Genomic DNA, 22,727 nt, shown 5'->3' with positions numbered 1-22,727 from the left:
ACTAGGATACACTGGATACACTAGGATACAGTGGATACACTAGGATACAGTGGATGCACTAGGATACAGAGGATACACTAGGATACAGTGGATGCACTAGGATACAGAGGATACACTAGGATACAGTGGATACACTAGGATACACTGGATACACTAGGATACAGTGGATACACTAGGATACAGTGGATGCACTAGGATACAGAGGATACAGTGGATACAGTGGATACACTGGATACACTGGATACACTGGATACACTAGGATACAGTGGATACACTAGGATACAGAGGATACACTAGGATACAGTGGATACAGTGGATGCAGTGGATACAAAGGATACACTAGGATACAGTGGATACACTAGGATACATTGGATATACTAGGATACAGTGGATACACTAGGATACAAAGGATACACCAGGATACAAAGGATACACTAGGATACAATGGGAGAGCGTCATCATGCACGATAACAGAAAGCATACCGCCAGGACATTATAATCAGGCATACATGAAGTACTTACCCATCCGACAATACCTTGAAGTCAGTCCAAACAAAGCAATACGATTGGACAAGAGGAATCTCAATACCCAGGATCTAATTTGCATATCACATTTCGCATCTACTTTCACTTTGTTTTGACGGTAGGTCTTATAAATTCTAAGATTTAACAATTGCTAGATTGAAATTCTTATAAAGTAATGAGTTCAGGGTTTCTTACCTTGAAGTATGTACTGACAAACTAGAAAATTATTTTCTTGAACTTGAAGAGAAAATTCCAGTTCCAGAGTGTTTTGTGAACCTGGAACGTGAGCTGCTGAAGGTCGGAAATGATGGCTACACTTTATCTTAGTATGAGAACAAGGCAGAAAAAGAATCTTAGACGATTTTGAAGCCTCCATAGCAAAGGATAGCCTTTCAAAAGAACAGGAAAAATGGCGGTAAGCTGATAGAATCCAATAGAGAAAAGTGGAATATGTTGTAGATGAAGGAAACAAAATCCGCTTTTATCGTTGTTGACATTCGGTCTGACGGTTTGTTTGGCGAAGAAAAGATTCCAGTTCCAACAACAAGCATTGATTCAACGATATTTTACTCGTTTATCTTGTATTTGGGTATATTCTGCTTGTGTTATGTTTTGTAGATAGATATGAAGGTTAATTTAGAGAGGTACACATATATAATGAGGGACCAAGTGATGGTCACCTCGTGCGTTCTCTTGTCTGTACTGAAACTGGAATCATTGGTCTTTCTCTTATTACTAGAGATTTCACTTCTCAATGGTGCTCCAATGTTATAATGATAAATCAGTATGCCTCCTTACTTGCTCTTTTTAAAATCTTTCATATCCTACAACAAATCAATTTTGAGGGGAGGGGAGGGTGGGCGAGTCAGGAACAGGAAGTGATGAAATCTCAAGTTTCGGAGTAGTTTAACTTCTGATCCGTAAAATAAAATTTATTTTAAAAAATCTGATTTCATTGCTTTGAACTCCACAATCTGAAACTTTTAAAGCTGTAGGCAAAATAGGATATTCAAAGAAATAATTACAATACTGCTTGGTCAAAAGACTACAGGAAACCCAGTTGTCAAGCGGAAAGTTGAAGAGAAGGGTTAGCGCCTGAACTACGCTGGTTGTAACGTGTTCATAAATATTTTTTTTTATTTTTTTATTTTTTATTTTTTACGCTATTTGCGATAAATCTTGGTTTCTGTGTTTCTAGGACTCAGTTTTAAAATTCTGGTCTCTATTAAAGCAAAAAATATTTCCCAGTAATATAGTATAATAGGTTGCAATCATATACTCAGTTGAGATACAAGTCAGAAAAGTCAGATAATTCGAGATTTTTGATTCTTGGAATTATAAATTTTTAATAAGGTGAAGATTTTTCACTGTGTCTAGTTTAGGTTGTTTTCTGACATCGTGTTGTTCTGTCTGATTGTCCGTCTTCTTGTTAATCATGGTGTCTATCCGTCCGTCTGTCCATTCGTCTGTCTGTCTGTCTGTTTTCGTCCGTCCATCTGTCTGTGTGTTTGCTCTTCCCTCCTTCCGTCGTCTGTTCGTCCATCCGTCTGACTGCCCGTCTGTCTGTCTGTTGGTCCCTCTATCCAAGGATCTGTTCGTCTGTCCTTGTCTGTGTCATTTATTTTATTTTATTTTTTCTTCTTTTATTTATTTCATCTTTCCCTACAGACATTGGATGTTATGATGGAAGAGCGCATGAGAAGAGCAACCATAGCTATGCACCATAAACATTATGAGGACGCCCTGTACAACATCGATCACGCCCTAGAAATATTACCTGGAATCATCCCTCACTGGACAAGGCCTTTTTTTCATATCCGTGCGGAATGTTTGTGGCAGATGGGAAAATATGAAATCTGTCTAAAAAACATGCGCATTATGTTTGATGTTGGTTTGTCGGCGATGAATCCCTTCGAGACTATGGTGAGTGTAATGAACGTTGTCAGAGGTCCATCGTATAAGTAAGAAAAATGAAGATCACGTGAATTAGTTCACGTAATAACATGCAGTAGTAGAAAGATCACGTGAGTTAGTTCATGTGATAACCATGTACCATGCAGTAGTAGAAAGATCACGTGAATTAGTTCACGTGATAACCATACAGTAGTAGAAAGATCACGTGAATTAGTTCACGTGATAACCATACAGTAGTAGAAAGATCACGTGAATTAGTTCACGTGATAACCATACAGTAGTAGAAAGATCACGTGATAACCATCCAGAAGTAGTAAGATCACGTGAATTAGTTCACGTGATAACCATACAGTAGTAGAAAGATCACGTGAATTAGTTCACGTGATAACCATGCAGTAGAAGTAAGATCACGTGAATTAGTTCACGTGATAACCATGCAGTAGTAGAAAGATCACGTGAATTAGTTCACGTGATAACCATGCAGTAGTAGAAAGATCACGTGAATTAGTTCACGTGATAACCATGCAGTAGTAGAAAGATCACGTGAATTAGTTCACGTGATAACCATGCAGTAGTAGAAAGATCACGTGAATTAGTTCACGTGATAACCATACAGTAGTAGAAAGATAACGTGAATTAGTTCACGTGATAACCATGCAGTAGTAGAAAGATCACGTGAATTAGTTCACGTGATAACCATCCAGTAGAAGTTAGATCACGTGAATTAGTTCACGTGATAACCATACAGTAGTAGAAAGATCACGTGATAACCATCCAGAAGTAGTAAGATCACGTGAATTAGTTCACGTGATAACCATACAGCAGTAGAAAGATCACGTGAATTAGTTCACGTGATAACCATGCAGTAGAAGTAAGATAACGTGAATTAGTTCACGTGATAACCATACAGTAGTAGAAAGATCACGTGAATTAGTTCACGTGATAACCATGCAGTAGTAGAAAGATCACGTGAATTAGTTCACGTGATAACCATGCAGTAGTAGAAAGATCACGTGAATTAGTTCACGTGATAACCATACAGTAGTAGAAAGATCACGTGAATTAGTTCACGTGATAACCATACAGTAGTAGAAAGATCACGTGAATTAGTTCACGTGATAACCATACAGTAATAGTAAGATCACGTGAATTAGTTCACGTGATAACCATACAGTAGTAGAAAGATCACGTGAATTAGTTCACGTGATAACCATACAGTAGTAGAAAGATCACGTGAATTAGTTCACGTGATAACCATACAGTAGTAGAAAGATCACGTGAATTAGTTCAGGTGATAACCATACAGTAGTAGAAAGATCACGTGAATTAGTTCACGTGATAACCATACAGTAGTAGAAAGATCACGTGAATTAGTTCACGTGATAACCATACAGTAATAGTAAGATCACGTGAATTAGTTCACGTGATAACCATACAGTAGTAGAAAGATCACGTGAATTAGTTCACGTGATAACCATGCAGTAGTAGAAAGATCACGTAAATTAGTTCACGTGATAACCATGCAGTAGTAGAAAGATCACGTGAATTAGTTCACGTGATAACCATACAGTAGTAGAAAGATAACGTGAATTAGTTCACGTGATAACCATGCAGTAGTAGAAAGATCACGTGAATTAGTTCACGTGATAACCATGCAGTAGTAGAAAGATCACGTGAATTAGTTCACGTGATAACCATACAGTAGTAGAAAGATCACGTGAATTAGTTCACGTGATAACCATACAGTAGTAGAAAGATAACGTGAATTAGTTCACGTGATAACCATACAGTAATAGTAAGATCACGTGAATTAGTTCACGTGATAACGATACAGTAGTAGAAAGATCACGTGCATTAGTTCACGTGATAACCATACAGTAGTAGAAAGATCACGTGAATTAGTTCACGTGATAACCATACAGTAGTAGAAAGATCACGTGAATTAGTTCACGTGATAACGATACAGTAGTAGAAAGATCACGTGAATTAGTTCACGTGATAACCATACAGTAGTAGAAAGATCACGTGAATTAGTTCAGGTGATAACGATACAGTAGTAGAAAGATCACGTGAATTAGTTCACGTGATAACCATACAGTAGTAGAAAGATCACGTGAATTAGTTCAAGTAATAACCATACAGTAGTAGAAAGATAACGTGAATTAGTTCACGTGATAACCATCCAGTAATAGTAAGATCACGTGATTTAGTTCACGTATTAACCATACAGTAGTAGAAAGATCACGTGAATTAGTTCACGTGATCATAACCATCCAGTAGAAGTTAGATCACGTGAATTAGTTCACGTAATAACCATGCAGTAGTAGAAAGATCACGTCAGCAGTTGGATCAAGGAAATCAGGTCACGTGATGAACAGTAAGATCATGTAAGCAACAAGTTCACGTAGATCTGTTCACGTGATAATAAGTAGTAAAATTACATGAACGGCAAGGATACGTACATCAGTTCACGTCTTCACTCTCTTTTAGGAGGAGTATAACAAGTGGATGACTAGAAGCGAATTCTTACTGGACAGCGGTATTTCTCTGGCTCCAAGCTTCTTCGATTTGTGTAAAGCGTACAGCAAAACTCCAAAAGAGAGAGCTAGGTGCTTCGTGATGGAGGGTGTAGCAACATGTTCATTCTTCGATCAACGGAAAGGATTGGAGTTGATTAGACAAGGAGAGCAAGTGGACAGGAGTGTCTTGGAGGTATCGAGACAGCACCCTTTCTCCTATATATATAGTATCTAATAAAGCCAACAACCATAAAGCATAGCTCTTACCGCCCAACTTTTATGAATTGAAAAATAAATCTTAACCAAAATGTTCCATTTCTATATCTAACGGTCTTGAAGCAGTTCGAATCCCAGTTTTCGTATGCCAAATCTAATTGTATAGGATTCTGAAGTAGTTTTTGGGATAATTCTGGGATAAGTCAAGGCCCGGCTACTGAACTGACAGATTGAATTAGAATTTAGGTTGTTGGATTTTGTGGAGGGAAGATATCAAAATCAGATACCCAAATAAATAAATATAAGTAAATCTAATCGAATTGGGAACACTTTTCGCACACACACTCTTACACTAAACTATTCAATGTTCTATGCACACGACGCACATGTTGATTTTTACCACTCATAAACTAGCTTGGGTGAGGGGACTGCAACGCGGGACGTATTAGCCGCGTAGACCAACCATGCTAAGCCATAAACCTGATGTTCGTTTGCATTCGTTATTCAGGAAGCTAGCAACAAATGGAAGACGAAAGGGATTGCTGAATTCAAGAACAGAAACTACCAAATATCGAAGCAACTTCTACAAAGAGCACTAATCGTTACACGAGAAGACAGTGCGCACTCGGAGACGCGACGGTCGATCCTCAGTCATCTTGCTACAGTTCATTTTTACTTAAAAGAATATCAGCTCGCTTTCAAGGCTGGAGAAAAATCATATCATGTCAAAAGTGTTCCTTCTAAAGTAAGTATAAAGAGTGGTGAAGCTTGAATTTAAGGTAGTGTTATATTTGGCGAGGAGCTGTTGCGCAATCTTAACAAAACATCTCTTTTTTTTTTCAGGACGAAGCAGAAAGATGGAAAGAAAGAGGAAAGATGCTGTTTAGAGAAAAACAATTTCGTCTTCTCATCAAATATTACTCACTAGCCATTAAATTCACTTCAAATGAAGAACATTTTGTCGAACTTCGTTGCATGCTCTTGTCTAATCGAAGTATTGCTTACAATAAAAATGACGACTACCAAAAAGCTCTAGAAGATGCCGAAGAATGTGTTAGAATTAACCCACGTTGGTCAAAGGTACGTATTTTTACAGCTCTCAGCTCTCGTGTCTCCGTTTAAAGCTGGTGAAGACGATCCTTAATAATTTGCCGCTGTGTAGCTCAAGCCTGGGGTCGCGGGTTCAATTCCTCCCTCCGTAAAAATTAACACCTGAATTTCAGAAGTTTTGTGTCGTAAATAGTGAATTTGTTATAAGAGCCATGCTCATATTCGGTATTATATTCTACAAGGTCAACATCGTTTGGGTACCCAGCCATGCTTATACTCTGTATTATATTTTGCAGGGCCAATATCGCTTGGGGTCCAGTCTACTTGGCCTTGGTAGACACCAAGAGGCACTCGCTTCCTTTTGCAGAGCTTTTGAAGTTGCTGACCCTTCGGAATCAAAAGACATTGCGCTTCAGATCTTGTCAGTGGGTGAAAACCTTGAAGGTACGCTTGCTTGGAGATAAACTCATTTCCCCTGGGTCCCTTGGGTATACGAAGAGGCTCTTTCTCCCCCCTCTCCCACTTCTGTCGTGTCCTCACTCTTCTGTGTCTTCATGCATTGTGTCGTTCTTTCACGAAGCTGGTTCTATGGGACCCTTAAAACACTTGTCTCTCTCTCTCTCCCTGTAGCTCCCTTTCCCCCTCCTCATCTTTTCTTTAGGATATTCATGATATGCTTAAAAATATTGTATTGATAAAACCCTTAAAACGAATTCATTTTTTCAGACGGCATTTCCAGGGAATCACTGAATATGCCAAAACAGCTAGTCCAAGAACTGATCAAGCGCGTTACTGACGTGAAAGATTGGAAAAAACTTTATCTCCTATTTATGGGAGGTTCAGGTTCCCCACGCCAACGGTATGGTAAAGGAGGTTTGGCTACTGGCCTTGGTTGTGACACATCACGTGTTCCTCTGGAACTCATTGTTTATTGGGGTATTAGCAACAATGTCAAGTTCTTGGCCAGTTTTATTGAGGAGCTTCTAAAACATGGTGCACAAGTACTGGGCACCCCGGGATGTGATGAATCCCCTATTCAAATTGCCAGTAGGCTAAGAAATGATGAACTGCTGGAAGTGCTGTCAAAATACGACAAGGTAGCTAGTACTTATATTAATGCAGTTGGGGAATCGAGGATGATGTAGCGGTAGGGCCTACGCCTCTCACCTATAAGGAAATGCTTAAAGAAGTACTTTATTGCCCAAACAAACTTAAGTGTGAAAATACTCTGTGATGTCACTAAAAGTCATCTGGGCACCAAGAAAACTAGATGGGCTACCTTTTGCGAACGAACGCACGGACGGACGGACGAACGAACGAATGCACGGACGGACGGACCGACCGACCGACCGACCGACCGACTAACCAACCAACCAACCAACAAACGAACCAACAAACGAATGAATGAATGAATGAATGAATGGGTTAAGAATGAATGGGATAAGAATGAATGGGATAAGAATGAGAGTAGGTGACAGCTAGTAATGTATTAACTGTATTTAAACAGACTCAAGGAGGATACTGGAAAGAAGAAGGATTAAATGCATTTCGTTCGAAAAACTATGAACAAGCTATACGTTTCCTAACAACGGCTACCAAGTGTCATCTATCCACTCAAGAACAAATAGAAATCTATGGTAAACTGTCAGAAACCTACCACATCACCAAGGATTATCGAAAGTCCGTTGACAATGGACATAAATTGTACAATTTGAGGCCTTTGGAATCAAAGGTACGATGAGTTTATGAACCTGTTCAGAAGATTTTCTTGTGGCTTTAAGGAAATTATTGTGTGTGGGGTGTGGGTATTTGCGCGCTTGCAGACGTACATTGCACAAATAGGTGCACACAAAAGTTGGCTTTTGCTGAAGGAGAAAAATTATCAAAGCAAGTCCAAGGAAGAAATATCTTTTTAATTATATCTGGAGAGGTTATGCAGCACCTTTCATGACTTTCCATCACCAATTTCGCGGCCTGCTTAAAATTTCATTCCATCATTCTCCTTATATATATGTAAGTAAATGTCTAAACCGCCGTATTGACGTGCTTACTTGTTTTTTACACGTTATAGGCAATTTCCGAAAAGTGGAAGAAACGTGGAAACGATTTGTTGGGTGAAAGAAATTACGACATCATGATAGATTGTTACACCTTAGCTCTGAACTATGCTCCAGAGGGAGACTCTGATATGCGTGCTGCCATCTTGAGCAACAGAAGTATGGCTTTCTTGAACAAAAACTTGATTGCAAAAGCCAAAAACGATGCTAATCTGTGCATTTTGAATCGCAAGACATGGTTTAGGGTAAGAATAGTTATTTTTCCAGATGAATATTTCAATCCAAGAAATCGCCATTTTTATCCGAAGATTGTGTTTAGGAACTTCAGTTTTGCCCGGTTTTGACTTTTCATCTTAACGTAGTGAAATCCTTTGGAGAATGGCATTAATTAGGGCAAATTTTGTGATATTATTTGCTATTTCAATTTAGATTGATTAGTTTTTTAAACTTGCCTGAATCATGGGATTAAAGCAAATTGTTTTGACCAAAGTTTCTTGACTCTGAAATGGTTTCAACAATAAACCAATCAAAAAGGATCAACTTTCACACATCCAATCAGATTGCAAAAGCCGTTTTAGCGTCTTACCATATTTTCACGTGGCTTTGCAAGTTGTTTTCTATCGTTTTTTCCAACGGCGCCTTGACGATGAGTAATATTTTTGTATCTCCAGGGATACAGTCGCCTGGCGTCTTGTTTTTCTGCAGAAAACAACCACCAAGAAGCGATAAACCACTTATGCAAAGGCTTGTCTGCTGTTCAAACGGACGAAGAAAAATTCAACCTTGCCAACGACATAGTATCTATGGCTAAAAAGAAAGGTACCTTAAAATAGTTGTTTCATGCTGAGAGCATAAGTCGTGTGTAAAGGGGCTGTTTAAGTAACTGTAGAGTGGTACTCCAAGCACCACCTCAAAAAAATGAAGAGGCATCTATTTTGTTTACTTGGGTAACCCATTACCGCCATCACCATCATCTTAACGTATCATCAACATCGTCATGTACCGTAATCATCATCATGCATCACTATCATCATCATATATCATCAACAACTTCGTCATCATTATCATTTACATGCAACATCACCATCATCATCATGAATCTTCACCATCATCATCATCATTATTATCATCATCACAATATAACATGTATTATCTACATCATTGTCATCATCATCATCAACATCGTTATTATCCTCAACACTTACATGTAACATCATTACCATCAATGATATGTATCAACATGCATCATCATCATGCATCATCATGCATCATCATCATCATGCATCATCATCATGCATCATCATCATGCATCATCATCATGCATCATCATCATCATGCATCATCATCATCATGCATCATCATCATCATGCATCATCATCATCATGCATCATCATCATCATCATCATCATCATGCATCATCATCATCATCATGCATCACCATGCATCATCATCATGCATCATCATCATCATGCATCATCATCATCATCATCATCATGCATCATCATCATGCATCATCATCATCATGCATCATCATCATCATCATGCATCATCATCATCATCATGCATCATCATCATCATCATCATGCATCATCATCATCATCATCATCATCATGCATCACCATGCATCATCATCATGCATCATCATCATCATGCATCATCATCATCATCATGTATCATCATCATGCATCATCATCATCATGCATCATCATCATCATCATGCATCATCATCATCATGCATCATCATGCATCATCATCATGCATCATCATCATCATCATGCATCACCATGCATTGCCATCATCATCATGCATCACAACCATCATCATCATGCATCACTGTAATCATCAGGCATCATCATTCTCATCGTTTCTCCGTTTGCTACAGGTACCAGTATCAAGATTCCGCAGCCAATTCCTAATAAAATCATTACTAAACTAATCAAACAAGCCGTTGGACAAAAGGATTATGAAACCTTGCGTTACCTGTTTCTCGAGAAGACTTGTCATCACCGAACAGGTAATTGTAAGAGTCTTATAAATATTTAGATATACGTCATGATTCGTTTGTGTTTTGTTCATTATTTTTTGCTAGTCTTTTCGGCGTTGCACCAAAGGAACTGGCCTTATTGTTGAGTCATTTCGTCTGCATGGAATATCAAACGCTATTTAAGTTTGAAGCAAACGGGAGATAATTCAAGCGAGAGAGAGAGAGAGAGAGAGAGAAAAGTACTTTTCATTTCCCTGGCCAAAAGAGTGAATTGTTTTGAATATTCTTGTAATCGACACCAATTTTTAAAATTTAAAAAGAGCGCGTTGTGAATGACTTTGTTATTGAAATAGGTTCGACGACGCACATGCGCACTCTGGCACACGATGTCAAAATGATATCCTTCATACCACTGGAGATGATTCTCGAATCCGATGTAAAAGACAAACCGATGCTCGTGATAGAGCTTATAGCTCACGGAGTATCCCCCAATGGTAGTCCTAACTGTAAAAGAACACCACTACAATTGGCTGTAGACGAGCGAGATTACAGGATGGCAGCGCTTCTTCTTAAGCATGGTGCTGATCCCTTGAAGATACTTAAACCAAACGAAGTGTTTGATCCATCTGAGGTAATTCACTAATTATTCATAAGAGTAAGTGCGTTGAGTGTGATGGTCTGGGTGATCTTCAAAAAGTCAAGGTAGGGCCTGCAATGAACCCCCTCGATTTTTCCTACGAACGTTCAGAATCCGAACGTTAATTTTGATTGATTGACAAGTTCAATACGCCAATCAGATGTCAGTGGAGTTGATTCAGATACTTTTTTCTTTCATTTGATTGGTTGAGAGTTTGCATATTAATTAGGGGCGGTAGGAAAAAATCGAGGGGGTTCATTACAGGCCCTACATTTCGTCCCTCTCCCCAGTCCCTCTTCCTCTCCCCAGTCCCTCTTCCTCTCCCCAGTCCCCATTCCTCTCCCCAGTCCCCCTTCCCTCTGGGCTGCTACGCAGGCTAATTGAATGCAGTAAAGGGTTTGAAACCCAGGATCCTATGATAGGTATTGAGTGCGATGGTCTGGTTGAGAGTAGTCTTCAGTAAGACGGTTATTGGTGACGACTGACATCAAGATTAACTGAACCAGGATTGAATAAAGTAAAGGACCGTAAGATAAGCATTGGGTGTGATCGTCCAGGTGAGTCGTGTGCAGTCTCACTTCAGAGAGACTGTGCAGTCTCACTTCAGAGAGACTATCGTCAACTGCCATTGCAACAACCTAAAGTCAAGTGAAAATGTTTTGGGAAAGTCACTGGAAATAATAGCCGGAAATCTATTAGCATATGAATGTAATGGCTCTTAATATAGTTTTCCTTTCTAGTAGCATTGAAAACGAGAATTCAGAGAAAGGATTTTTTTCTTTCTCGTCAAGAGTATCTTGAAAAGGCTTTACTTTCTAACAAACCTTTTTGTCTTACTACAGGGCTCTCAAGGTCTCCAGTGGATGCGGCTGGCTCGTAAGGCCAAGCATGCTAACTTCGAAAGAGCTGAAATGTTTTACAGTCTCGCACTTGAATTCCCAGAAGTAACAAAAAGCTCTCATGAGCAGCTGGAAGCGTTTAAAAGTTTGTCTGAAATCTGCTTCGAATCAAAAAAGTATGACGAGTGCCTTAGGTATGGCTATGAATGCCTGAGACTAGTACCGACTAAATCGGAGGTAAGTTTCTTGTCCCTCCCTCTTTCGAAAATCTACCATCCTCCCATTCCCTTCCTTTCTTCCTTCCTTCTTTCCACCTTGCTTGCTTGCTTCTTTCCTCCTTGCTTGATTGCCTTCCTTCCTTCTTTCCTCCTTGCTTGATTGCCTTCCTTCCTTCTTTCCTCCTTGCTTGATTGCTTTCCTTCCTTCTTTCCACCTTGCTTGCTTGCTTCTTTCCTCCTTGCTTGATTGCCTTCCTTCCTTCTTTCCTCCTTGCTTGATTGCCTTCCTTCCTTCTTTCCTCCTTGCTTGATTGCTTTCCTTCCTTCTTTCCTCCTTGCTTGCTTGCTTGCTTCCTTCCTTCTTTCCTCCTTGCTTGATTGCTTTCCTTCCTTCTTTCCACCTTGCTTGATTGCTTCCTTTCTTCTTTCCTCCTTGCTTGATTGCTTTCCTTCCTTCTTTCCACCTTGCTTGATTGCTTCCTTCCTTCTTTCCACCTTGCATGCTTGCTTGCTCCCTTGCTCGTTTGATTCCTTCCTTCCTTTCCGTCTTCCCTTCCCTTCCCTCCAACCCCGCAAAATCCCTCCATCATTGTTTAAATAAACTTTACTAAATGCTAGGTTTGGATTTCAGGTAGAGGCAAAAAAATGGCTAGGGCGTGGAGAGACCCTTACGATGAGACGCATCTATTCTGTGGTGCCTAACTATCTTACATTGGCTTTAAACTATGCCCCTCCGAGCAACAAACCACTTCAATACGAACTTCTTTGTCGAAGGGCTTTTGCTTATAGCGAGATAGACGATTTCCAACAAGCTGTTGAGGATGGCGACAATGCAACAAAAATTCAACCTGATAATGTACAGGTATAAAACATGACCATGAATTAAAAATATTAGTTCAAAATATTGCATGCCAAAAGAGTTCATCGTTTTATCCGGAAACCATAGTAAATCAGTGCATTGAACCATAATTTGATTGAAATTGAAATTATATTGATTTTGTTCCAGGGGTACAAATGTCTTGTTTCTTGTTACAAAAGCCTTGGCCGCGACAACAAGACGTTATATGCTTTGGCCCATTGCCTGAGGACGGAAGAAAATCTCAATGAAAAAAGGCATTATTTTGAAGAAGCCATGGAAGTTGCAGCTAGATTACCAGGTAATTGACGTAATAGTTCTTCGGAGACTTAAAGCACGAATGCAAAAGCCCATTTGACTGACTGTCTTCAGGCCACAAAAAAAGACACACACCCTAAATCTCTCGGTCCTTTTTTCCGTCAAGTGTATTTATAAGTACCAGCTAATATTATGAATTAATAGCACCCGTTAGTAGTGATACTCATCCGTTATTGCTACAGACACCGGCGATAAGGACCTAGTGAAGGTGCCAGTAATTCTCCCATTTTCGATTGTGATAGAGGTTTTAGGGGGTTATAAAAAAAGTGGTGGTAGTGGTGGTGGATAGAGGGAGGGTGCACCGGCCAAAACTCGCATTTGGAGTTTCTTCAGTAAATTAACATAATACTATCATTGTGTGGTGACATGAAGCTGCCTTTTTCACAGACATCTCTCATTGGATGTTTGTGGTATGATTTTTGGAAAAGTTTAGAAGACACCTCACTCAATACCTAGCATGCTTCCATACTGATGCAGGTGTTGCACCAAAAACTGGAGTTATTACATCTTCCGCTTTGCATATTTCAGAGGGAACAACAGCCCTAACAAGTGAAGTACCAACATCATTCATTGAGCAAGTTCAAGACAAAGCAATTCAGTCACACAATTGGGAACTGCTACGTGTACTCTATCTCGGTGGTGGTGGACCAGACCAGCTTCAAGTGGGAAAGGGAGGGTTAGCCACAAAGCGCATTCGCGCAACTCAAGTTCCTATTGAAGATGCTGTATCGGCAAGCTTCAAAAGCAAGCCTGAGACACTGGCGGCATTATTAGACCATGGTGCTAACGTGAATGGACTGAGAGGTAATTCAAACCCACTAGTGTGTGCAGTTGCGAAAGGACAAGTGGAGGTTGCCAAGGTTCTTTTGGAACATCGGGCGAATCCTTGTGTGAAAACAGATAATAGCCAGCCCTTACTGCATAATGTAGTCCAGAAAGCCATCGAAACAGGTAACTGTCAATGCATGTATCTATTACTATAACTATATATATATATGAAGTAAAGGAGGGAGGAAAACTGGAATTGAAGGAGCTCATTTTTGCTTCCCAGTATGAAACAGGGGCCCAAAAAGTTTCCATGCGGGAAAAGAAAAAATGACCCATAATTGGAAAAAAGTAAATAGCTTAAGTATAGAGACTTTATAATTATAGGTGCTGAATCAGAGTCACTGATGATTTATAGTTCAAATGTGATAAATATTAGATATTAATTATATATATACTTATTTTCCAGGGAGTCTCGATATGCTGCGCTGCCTTCTTTCATTCAAACATGCTGACATCGAGAATGTCCAAGATCCAAAGGGATGCACTCTGTACCACCTTGCAATGAATGGAAGAGTAAATGACAACAAAAAAAAAGTCATTAGGCTTTTGATGGACGCAAATATTAACCCAACGCTCAAAAACAAATCAGATAAAAGGCCAGTAGATTGTTGTTCAAGCAGAGACGATCGAAAGAAGATGCTGAGTAAGTTTATGAAGCGTTATGTTCCAACAGTAAAAGAAGAAACAAAAGAGCAGCTAACTGACGAGGCAAACAACAGCAGTCAACAGACGAAGTTAGTAAATGAGAAGGTGGAAGAAGAACAAGAGAAAGTGCCCATTGCTGCAGAACCTCAACCTCCGATAGTATCTTCTGAAAATAATGACTCTATGAAAGGTCGACCTCTTGAAACAAAGCCTTTAAAGTCCAAAGATAAGGATGCCGAAGAGAAGAAGAAAGTATCGCTTAGGACAATAGAATATCTAATAGAACGTCTAAAGATTGTGAAACCCGACGACTTGAGACATCAAGCCATAGACGATGAAATAATGGAAGTCACTGAGGACATTATAGAAGAAACGACCGAAATCCCTGAAAATGGAGAGGGCACCAAGGCAGTAGGTGAAGATGAAGAAGCAGAAGATGGTGGTCTAGAAACTGCTAAGAATGAAGAGGAAGAGATAGATGTTTTGGATTCAGAATCCCCATTCGAAAACCTGACATGGGAAGTAGATTGTACCGAAAGCGTGTGGAAAACACTACAAAGTAAAAGGGTTTCTGAAAAAATGAAGAAGAGCATGGTGAAGAAGATACGCATGCTAGCAGAAGGCCGATGGAGTAAGACGACTTGCAAGAAGATGAAAGGTGAACCAGAAAAGAAAGGGATTCTTTTGTACGAGTCAAAGCTAACGAAGGGTGCAAGAATATTGTGGGAGAAAACTATTGCATTTTCTCCTAGATGTAGCAATGATCCAGAATTGAGACTGCAAGCATCCGTCAGTAAAGATGGGGCGAACAACGATGGTGAAAATAGAGCTACTAGTGGTGATGGTACTGGAAGGATATACTCTGAGATTATCAGGGTTTGGAGTATTGTACTAGACCACGGAGACTTGCAACACCAAATAGAAAATGTTGTTAAATCACACGATCGTGGTTCTCATTGCATCGTCAAAGCAGATCTGAAAGGATTCGGAAAAAATCAATCAGGCTCGAGTAATTATCCAGCTTATTACATGGAACGCAGCAAAAAAGAGCCTTCTGCTGAGAGCGAGGAAACATTCTTCCCACCTGCAAGTTCCAAAGAAAATGAGTTCCACATCCTGAAGTTTTACTCTGTTACCTCAGCTGTCATCAACACACTGTTGGCTGGAGATGGAAAAACCAAGATTGATTTTCCATTCAAAGTCACTGAGCTTGAGCATGCCATTATCAACCTACAGCCAAAGCCACCTTGTCCCATTATTCTGCTTGGTCGAAGTGGCACAGGGAAAACGACGTGTTGTCTGTATCGTCTTTGGACAGAGTTCCAAAATTACTGGGAAAATGCTTCTAGGGCTGGACCTTACATTCCAAAGTACATTGCAGCAGAAGCAATCTCCGAAGAAGTGGAAACTTCTGGAAACTGTGCCGAGTCAAGTTCCGGAGTGGAATATTTGCAAGCTCCGGTAGCTGAAAATGACGACGTTTGTGTTTGTGATGATGATTCGATGAATGAACCACATATTCGTGATGAAGAAGAGAATAAGGCCGCGAATTCGCCAGAACGCTGTGAACACTTTCATCCCTTGTTCATTACGAAAAACACAGTACTGTGCAGTGAAGTGCAAAAGAATTTCAAAGAGCTTAGGAATGCTTGCCCAGTTACAAAAGCCATGACGAACTTACCTGGTGATTCTCTTCCTAATTGTATTCAGGATATGGGAGATACTTCCTGGCCCTTGTTCATAGGTGCTCGTGATTGGATGCTCCTGTTGGATGCTTCATTACCGGGCACAACCTTTTTCAAAAGGGCAAAAGATGGCAGTTTATTGAAAAGAATTGAAGGATGGGGCGAAGAGGACACTCACTTACACTTCATACCGGAAGGGGAAGAAGATGATGATGAAATTGATGATGAAGTTGAAGAAGCTGAACATGTTGCCGAAGAAGGTGGTACTAAACGATCAAAACCTCAAGCGAAGGACGTGAAGAGAGAAGCTACGTATCAGGTTTTTAGAGACGAGTTGTGGCCCAAGATAAACAAGTCCAAAAAAACAAGCTACCATCCAACCCTTGTTTGGACCGAAATCAGATCGTTCATCAAGGGATCTGTAGAAGCTTTAGGAACAAAACATGGGTTCCTTTCGCTACAGGAGTATCAGGATCTTGGCCAAAAAAGAGCACCAAACTTCATAGGAGACAGAAGCACAGTCTACGACTTATTTCTAAATTACCGACGCATCTGCAACCGTCAAGGACTGTTCGATGAAGCAGACCTTGTCTACCATCTTCACAAACGTCTTTCTGAGAATCCAGAACTGTCATGGTCCATTCATAGCGTCTATGTAGACGAAACACAAGACTTCACTCAAGCGGAGTTGTCACTTCTCATCCGATGCTGTCGCTTTCAAAATCGAATGTTCTTCACTGGGGATACGGCTCAGAGCATCATGAGAGGAATTGCTTTCCGTTTTGAAGATCTCAAGACCCTATTCCATGGCATCAACGCGTTCAAAGTTACGACACCCGACGAGCCCGTCAGAATTCCAGACCGACTCTACCAGCTTACCCACAACTATCGTTCCCACACAGGGATTCTAAGGCTTGCGTCCAGTGTGGTAAATCTATTATCACATTACTTTCCTGAATCTTTTGACAAGCTCGAAGAAGACTGTGGCCTATTTGATGGTCCCAAGCCAGTTCTCCTCGAGTCCTGCAGTTTGTCAGACTTGGCTATGATCCTTCGGGGAAACAAACGGCAAGCTTCAAGAATTGAATTTGGTGCCCATCAAGCTGTTCTTGTGGTATCTGAAGAGGCTCGTGATAACATGCCAGGAGAATTAAAACACGGCTTGGTTCTCACTATATACGAGGCAAAAGGTCTTGAGTTTGATGACGTGCTCATCTACAACTTTTTTAAAGACTCGCACGTAAGTGTTAGGTTAAAGAAAAGTTTTGATAGTTTGTTAATCCAGTGTCTATTCTGTTTTCTTCACTTCCCATGCAGTACTAGCAAATTCCATGTAATTAGGCCTAATTATATGCAAACGATGCCTCAAAATTATTCTAACCTCTGCCTCAATTTTTGTTTGTTAGGCAAAAAAAGAATGGAGAGTCGTAACCAGCTATATAGAAGAAAAGCAGAAAGAAGCGCGAGGTGGAACTTCAGGTCTTGTGGAACTCCAAGAGAAGGACCTCACTTTAAAGACAAGACCCCTTGAATTTCAACCTGAGAAGCATAAGGTCCTAAACTCTGAATTCAAGTATCTGTACACGGCAATCACAAGGGCCAGAGTGAATGTCTGGTTTTTTGACGAAGATGAAGAATCGCGCTCCCCCATGTTTGAATATTTCAGACGACTGAACCTAGTGCGAGCCATAACACTTGAAGATGAAGGAGAAGGAACAGCAACAAGTCTATCGTCGATGTTTGCTGAGAGCTCTACCAAAGAGGAATGGCGAGAACAAGGCATGTTTTTCTACGACAAAGATCTTTGGGGGGTTGCTGAGAAGTGTTTCATTTTCGGTGAAGATGAGTTTATGGTTCGTAAATGTAAGGCCCAACAACAAGCACAGGAAGCCTTGAAGCATCGACGAAGCAATCCTCGCCTGATGAAGGAGAAGTTCATCCTTGCTGCTACTCAGTTCCTTGAATGTGACATGGGGAAAGAAGCTGCAGTGTGTTTGTACAACGCACGTGAAAGGCTGCTTCTAGCGAAGCTGTACAAAAAAATGGAAAGGGTAAGTTGATAATTTCCTAGTGTAGATTTTCTTGACAGCAATGCGTACAAATCCCAAATCATGGTGAAAAGCGTGAAGATTAGGCGACTGTAAATTACTTGATCGTTAAAAGTCGTTTGATCACTTTTTTATTTTTCAGTTTGCCGAAGCTTCCAAGTTTTTCCGTTTGGAAGCACGCTATGAGGAAGCCAGTGAATGCATGGAAATCATGAACAACTACAGCCAGGCCATCGAAATCGTCTGCGAAGCTCAACTCTATGAAAAAGCTATTGAAGTGCTGGAACGATACAATTCATTGAAGAAGATTGACGAGATGGAAGGTATCTTGCCACCTAAACCAAACAGAACCATTGAACGGCTTTGCTACAAATTGGCGGAAACGCATTTGAAAGACGGCAAAAGAGAAGACATGGAACGTGTTCTTCAAAGCCTTCCCTCAGCCGACGATCGCATTTCTTTTCTCATAAAGCACGAATGCATTGAAGAAGCGGCTCGAGCATTAGTTGACAATTACAGGCGAGAAGAGGCTGCCCAGTTTCTGCAGCTTCATGGAAGATTTAAAGCCGCAAAAAGAAATGCTAACGATCCCAAATTCCTTGGTGACTGCAGCTTCTACGAGGCACGTGTGCTGTACCAGAAGAAGAATACCGAACGTAATAATGAGGTTGTACAGCTACTGGAAGATGCAGTCGAGTACTACCGTCGGTGCAAAGACCGAAACGGTGAAGCAGAAGCGTCCCTTTTTCTAGGACGTCTAAAAGATGACCCAGAATTGATCACGGAATGTGGGAAAATTTTTCACCAGTGTCACAATATTTGTGGAGAATCCGAAGTTGCAGATGAATGGCTTAAACGTGGACATCCCTCCTCTTACTATTACAGAATCACTGTAAGAACAATCGAAAGACTCCTAGACCTAATTATCGACCTCCATAAACCACATACAAAGTTAAAGGCGAAGCAGCATGAACAGATTGCATTATGTGAGCAGTTCTTTGGACTCTTGAAAGTCGAAGATACGCGAAAAAGAAGTTGCCGAACTAGTTTCTGCGAAAGGTTTTATCGAATTGCCCCAAGAGAGCTTTTGTATGAGAGCAAGAATATGCAAGTGGAAGTTAGTGTCAAGGATGCTTATCAAACTATTGGACATGACCTTATTGCCAAAGCAATCGATCTAATTCAGAAGACAAAGGAATTTTTTATGTCCAAGCTCGAATTGAAAGGAGGTCATGAATCATACCTTCTGGCTGACTTGCCGTTCCACGAGAAATTTGAAGTTTTATTCAATTGGATATATCTGGACAGTGTAACAGTGAAGTTTTACAACCACCTGAAACAGCTAGGAAATTCTCCAATCCTGTCTAAAGCAGAGAATGTCATCCCCAAACAGAAAAAACGATTTCTGTCCTGTAAGCTCTTCACAGAAGTTCTTTTCCCTGAAGCAGGATGTAAAGTTCAACATCCCACAGTAGATCAGATTGCAAAGATTAGAAAACACCACGCAGTAAAACCACGACTCATGCAGTTTTGCAATGATCAGTGGAAGTCCTTGGAAACAGAAAGAGGAGCTCCAATAACCGATGTTTTCCTTCAGGTTTCCCAAGTGATGCAGCTGTTGGACGTGCCACAAGATCAAGGAATAAACATGTATCTAAATGCCAAAGAGGAATCTTTCTATCAAGCGTCTAAGAAGGACCCATCCAACAAGAAGCTAATTCATGAGAACGGAATATTAACCATGAAAGGAAGAAATGGGCAAGTTTCATTTGAAATTTTCCTACGTCATTGGGAAATCGGAAAAAAGACACTCCATTTGCACTACGATGTTGTGCAGTCCCTACATGAAACATCGAGGCGTTTCCTTACTTACACCGCAAAATCAAATTCCCGTTTCTATCCTTCAATTGCAAATACGTTAATGATCCTTGAGCATCAGTTGACAGTCTCCCTGATATTGTTTGCCAGACTTAAATGCCAAGCCAGAAACTTCTGCTGCTGCATCCCAGAAAGTTATCTCAAACGGCTGGAATTTACAGATAACCTGAACTGTACAAGACGAGGGGTGGTCACGATTATCAGTGCTGTTGACAAACATGTTCGCCGCACATGCTCTTCATTCACAGAAGAACAAAGGTGTTTAAGAGCAATTCAAAGTCTTCTGTCTCACGTCGTCAAGTTGATGTTCGGGATTGTTTCCCTCGATTTTAACGTATTTAACGATACTTTCTTCACTCAATCTTCAGACAAACTCATCGCATCTGGCGTGGCCGATAGAACGCTCATTCTGTCTTTAACGATGCTCGTGAACTGCGGCAAGGTTTTGTATGCAGACTGCGAAGGGGTCATATTGCATTATATCTTTACTGTAATTCCTCATTCCTCTTTACCTGAGCACTTAAAGACTGCCTTTCAATCGATGAGTGAAGTGAGCAACATCAGTGATGCTGTCAAGGTCCTTAAGAACCTGCTTCATGCTCGGAAGGCTGAGAAACTATTTGATGTGCGATGGAACTATGTATCTCCGGGACTAGACACGAGAATTTCGAACCCAGAGAACTACAATTTGCTGTTTGATGTAAATTTATCGGAGATCAAGGAAAAAGCAAAAAAAGAGTCTTCACGACCTGTCGTCTCTGATCTCGCATTGAAGGAACAAGAAGAGGATGAGAACACCGTGGAAGAAGAATCAAATTCAAGAATCCTCGAGATAGAAAAAGAGAGGAAGGATAGAGAGGCTTTTTTACAAGCCGTCATTAAGATGCAAAGACTCTGCCGCCGAAGTCGAAGGAAACAAACTCTAAAACATGAACAGTTAGTTGAAGGAAAAGATCATCTAGATCCAACAGAAGACCATCTATTAGCGTTTAAGACTGATTCTACAGCCTGTAAGATTTGTGGAGTGGATTTTCAAGACACATCAGATAAAACTGTCGAAGGTTCTGAAGGTATTTCTATGTTATATCTCTTTCTATCTTAGCTCTAACCAAAGACAATCTTTAATTTCTTGTTTTATATATATTCATTTAATGGAGAAAACGTAAGCTTCTCATTTGAAGTTGGTCAATTGTATCCCACTAGTAGCCGACTCAACCCAATGTTTCCCCATTTTAGATCACTCAATGACATTCGTAGTTAAGATATCCTGTATCCACTCCATTCGCTAAGATTTGAAAATAATTTTTACAATTTGTATATGCAGTTAATAGCACTTATGCAAGCCATGTCACAAGTCCAGACCACAATGACAGACAAAAGCTGTTTGAAGAATACAAAGAACTGTATGTATCCCGCGTGGAGAAAGTACTCAGACGAGTCAGGAGCTTAGACGAACGAAATGTAAATGATCAATCGGGTATCGGTTTTGACATGCAACGGCTTGATGGAATGAAAAATAAGTTATGGGAAAAAATGAAGAAAATCGAAACTTGTCGGGAGTGGAAAGACACATCGCTTTTGATTCCACTTTTAGAAAACCTCGAAAAGAAAGTACGAGAAACCGAAACACTAGTGCAAGCGTCATCTACTACTGATTTAGATGAAAAGGATGAGAAAGAGATCCCAGGAGGTCACATGGAAGAAGATGAGGAGGAGGATCTAGAGGAGATACTGACTGTCCGAAAACAAAAGAAGAATCAGGGCCATGGAAGCAGGGGAAAAAGAAATCGAAAAAAGGCGAGTTGAAACTCAGACAGACACTCATCGAAGGAGCTCGCTTACCATAAAATGGGGATAGTTATAGTCAGTTTACCATTGATTTTGTGCTGCATGAAGACAACACGGAGAATGCGGGGGGACACAGTCCCTTTTTTCAAGAAGCCCGTTCGTCGTTTTTATAGTTAATTTGTTAGGAATACGTATATTTACGACAATAGGGTGGCATTATAGATATGTATAATAACTTGAGTTATAGTTTGAATACTCTTGTTAGTTTGAATACTTGTAAAATAGATTTTTAGTAGGTTTTAGAAGGATATTTTTAAAAAGTAATCGTGTTCGGCTAACGTCTCTTTTATTTAGAAGGATCAAGATTGGTGTCAATCACCTACTTTTCCTAGCGCAAAAATAGGAAATCATCTCTCGAGTCGCAACAGCGTTAGCCTGCTTGTAGACTTGCCATGATTTGTAGCCCAGAATAGCTTCACAATTCTTGAAATGATGAAAGAAAATATTCTTTATTTCAGTGAAGTTATGCAGTGTAAAAAAAATATATGTAAAACGTTTGTAGAAAATCTATGAATAAATAGAATCCAAGGGGGATTGATACTTTCCCTACGGACACACAGGATTTCTATCACTGGTTGACTCTTCTTCATTCTGGTTTTTCCTTGGCTGCTTACAACTGCGACGACTAAGAACAACACAAACTAAATTCTGTGCTGCATACG

At 40.2% G+C, this 22,727-nt stretch overlaps 1 protein-coding gene across 2 annotated transcripts; it reads left to right on the top strand.

Moving 5' to 3' along the window:
• Positions 1 to 649: 649 nt before the first annotated feature.
• LOC116299885 (uncharacterized) lies at positions 650 to 22,636 on the top strand. Of its 2 annotated transcripts, none has more exons than XM_089038647.1 (20): positions 650 to 940; positions 2,194 to 2,448; positions 4,930 to 5,151; positions 5,683 to 5,919; positions 6,018 to 6,254; positions 6,521 to 6,668; positions 6,951 to 7,321; positions 7,732 to 7,956; positions 8,296 to 8,526; positions 8,953 to 9,104; positions 10,168 to 10,295; positions 10,619 to 10,896; positions 11,745 to 11,978; positions 12,591 to 12,821; positions 12,966 to 13,116; positions 13,662 to 14,084; positions 14,368 to 17,531; positions 17,698 to 18,342; positions 18,482 to 20,475; positions 20,586 to 20,760. In XM_089038647.1, exons 1-20 carry the CDS (start codon positions 935 to 937, stop codon positions 20,614 to 20,616), a joined length of 9,363 nt encoding a protein of 3,120 aa, XP_088894773.1. In that variant the 5' UTR covers positions 650 to 934; the 3' UTR covers positions 20,617 to 20,760. The 2 variants fall into 2 exon arrangements, with proteins under 2 accessions (XP_088894773.1, XP_088894772.1); XM_089038646.1 differs by adding an exon at positions 21,542 to 22,636 and having other exon boundaries at positions 764 to 940; positions 18,482 to 21,287.
• The last annotated feature ends 91 nt before the right edge of the window (positions 22,637 to 22,727 follow it).

This window comes from Actinia tenebrosa, unplaced genomic scaffold (genome assembly GCF_029948245.1).
Source record: "Actinia tenebrosa isolate PJP-AT-01 unplaced genomic scaffold, QUT_ActTen_1.0 PGA_scaffold6__47_contigs__length_16458017, whole genome shotgun sequence".
Classification (NCBI taxonomy): Eukaryota; Metazoa; Cnidaria; class Anthozoa; order Actiniaria; family Actiniidae; genus Actinia; species Actinia tenebrosa.
Note: the sequence above shows the minus strand (reverse complement) of the source record. Positions and strands in the feature narration are given on the sequence as shown.

Bases quoted from the DNA above. Each gene is read 5' to 3' on its own strand.
- LOC116299885 (XM_089038646.1), top strand. The intron at 7,322-7,731 runs GTAGCTAGTACT...GTATTTAAACAG, and splicing joins TGCTGTCAAAATACGACAAG to ACTCAAGGAGGATACTGGAA. The intron at 12,822-12,965 runs GTATAAAACATG...ATTTTGTTCCAG, and splicing joins TTCAACCTGATAATGTACAG to GGGTACAAATGTCTTGTTTC.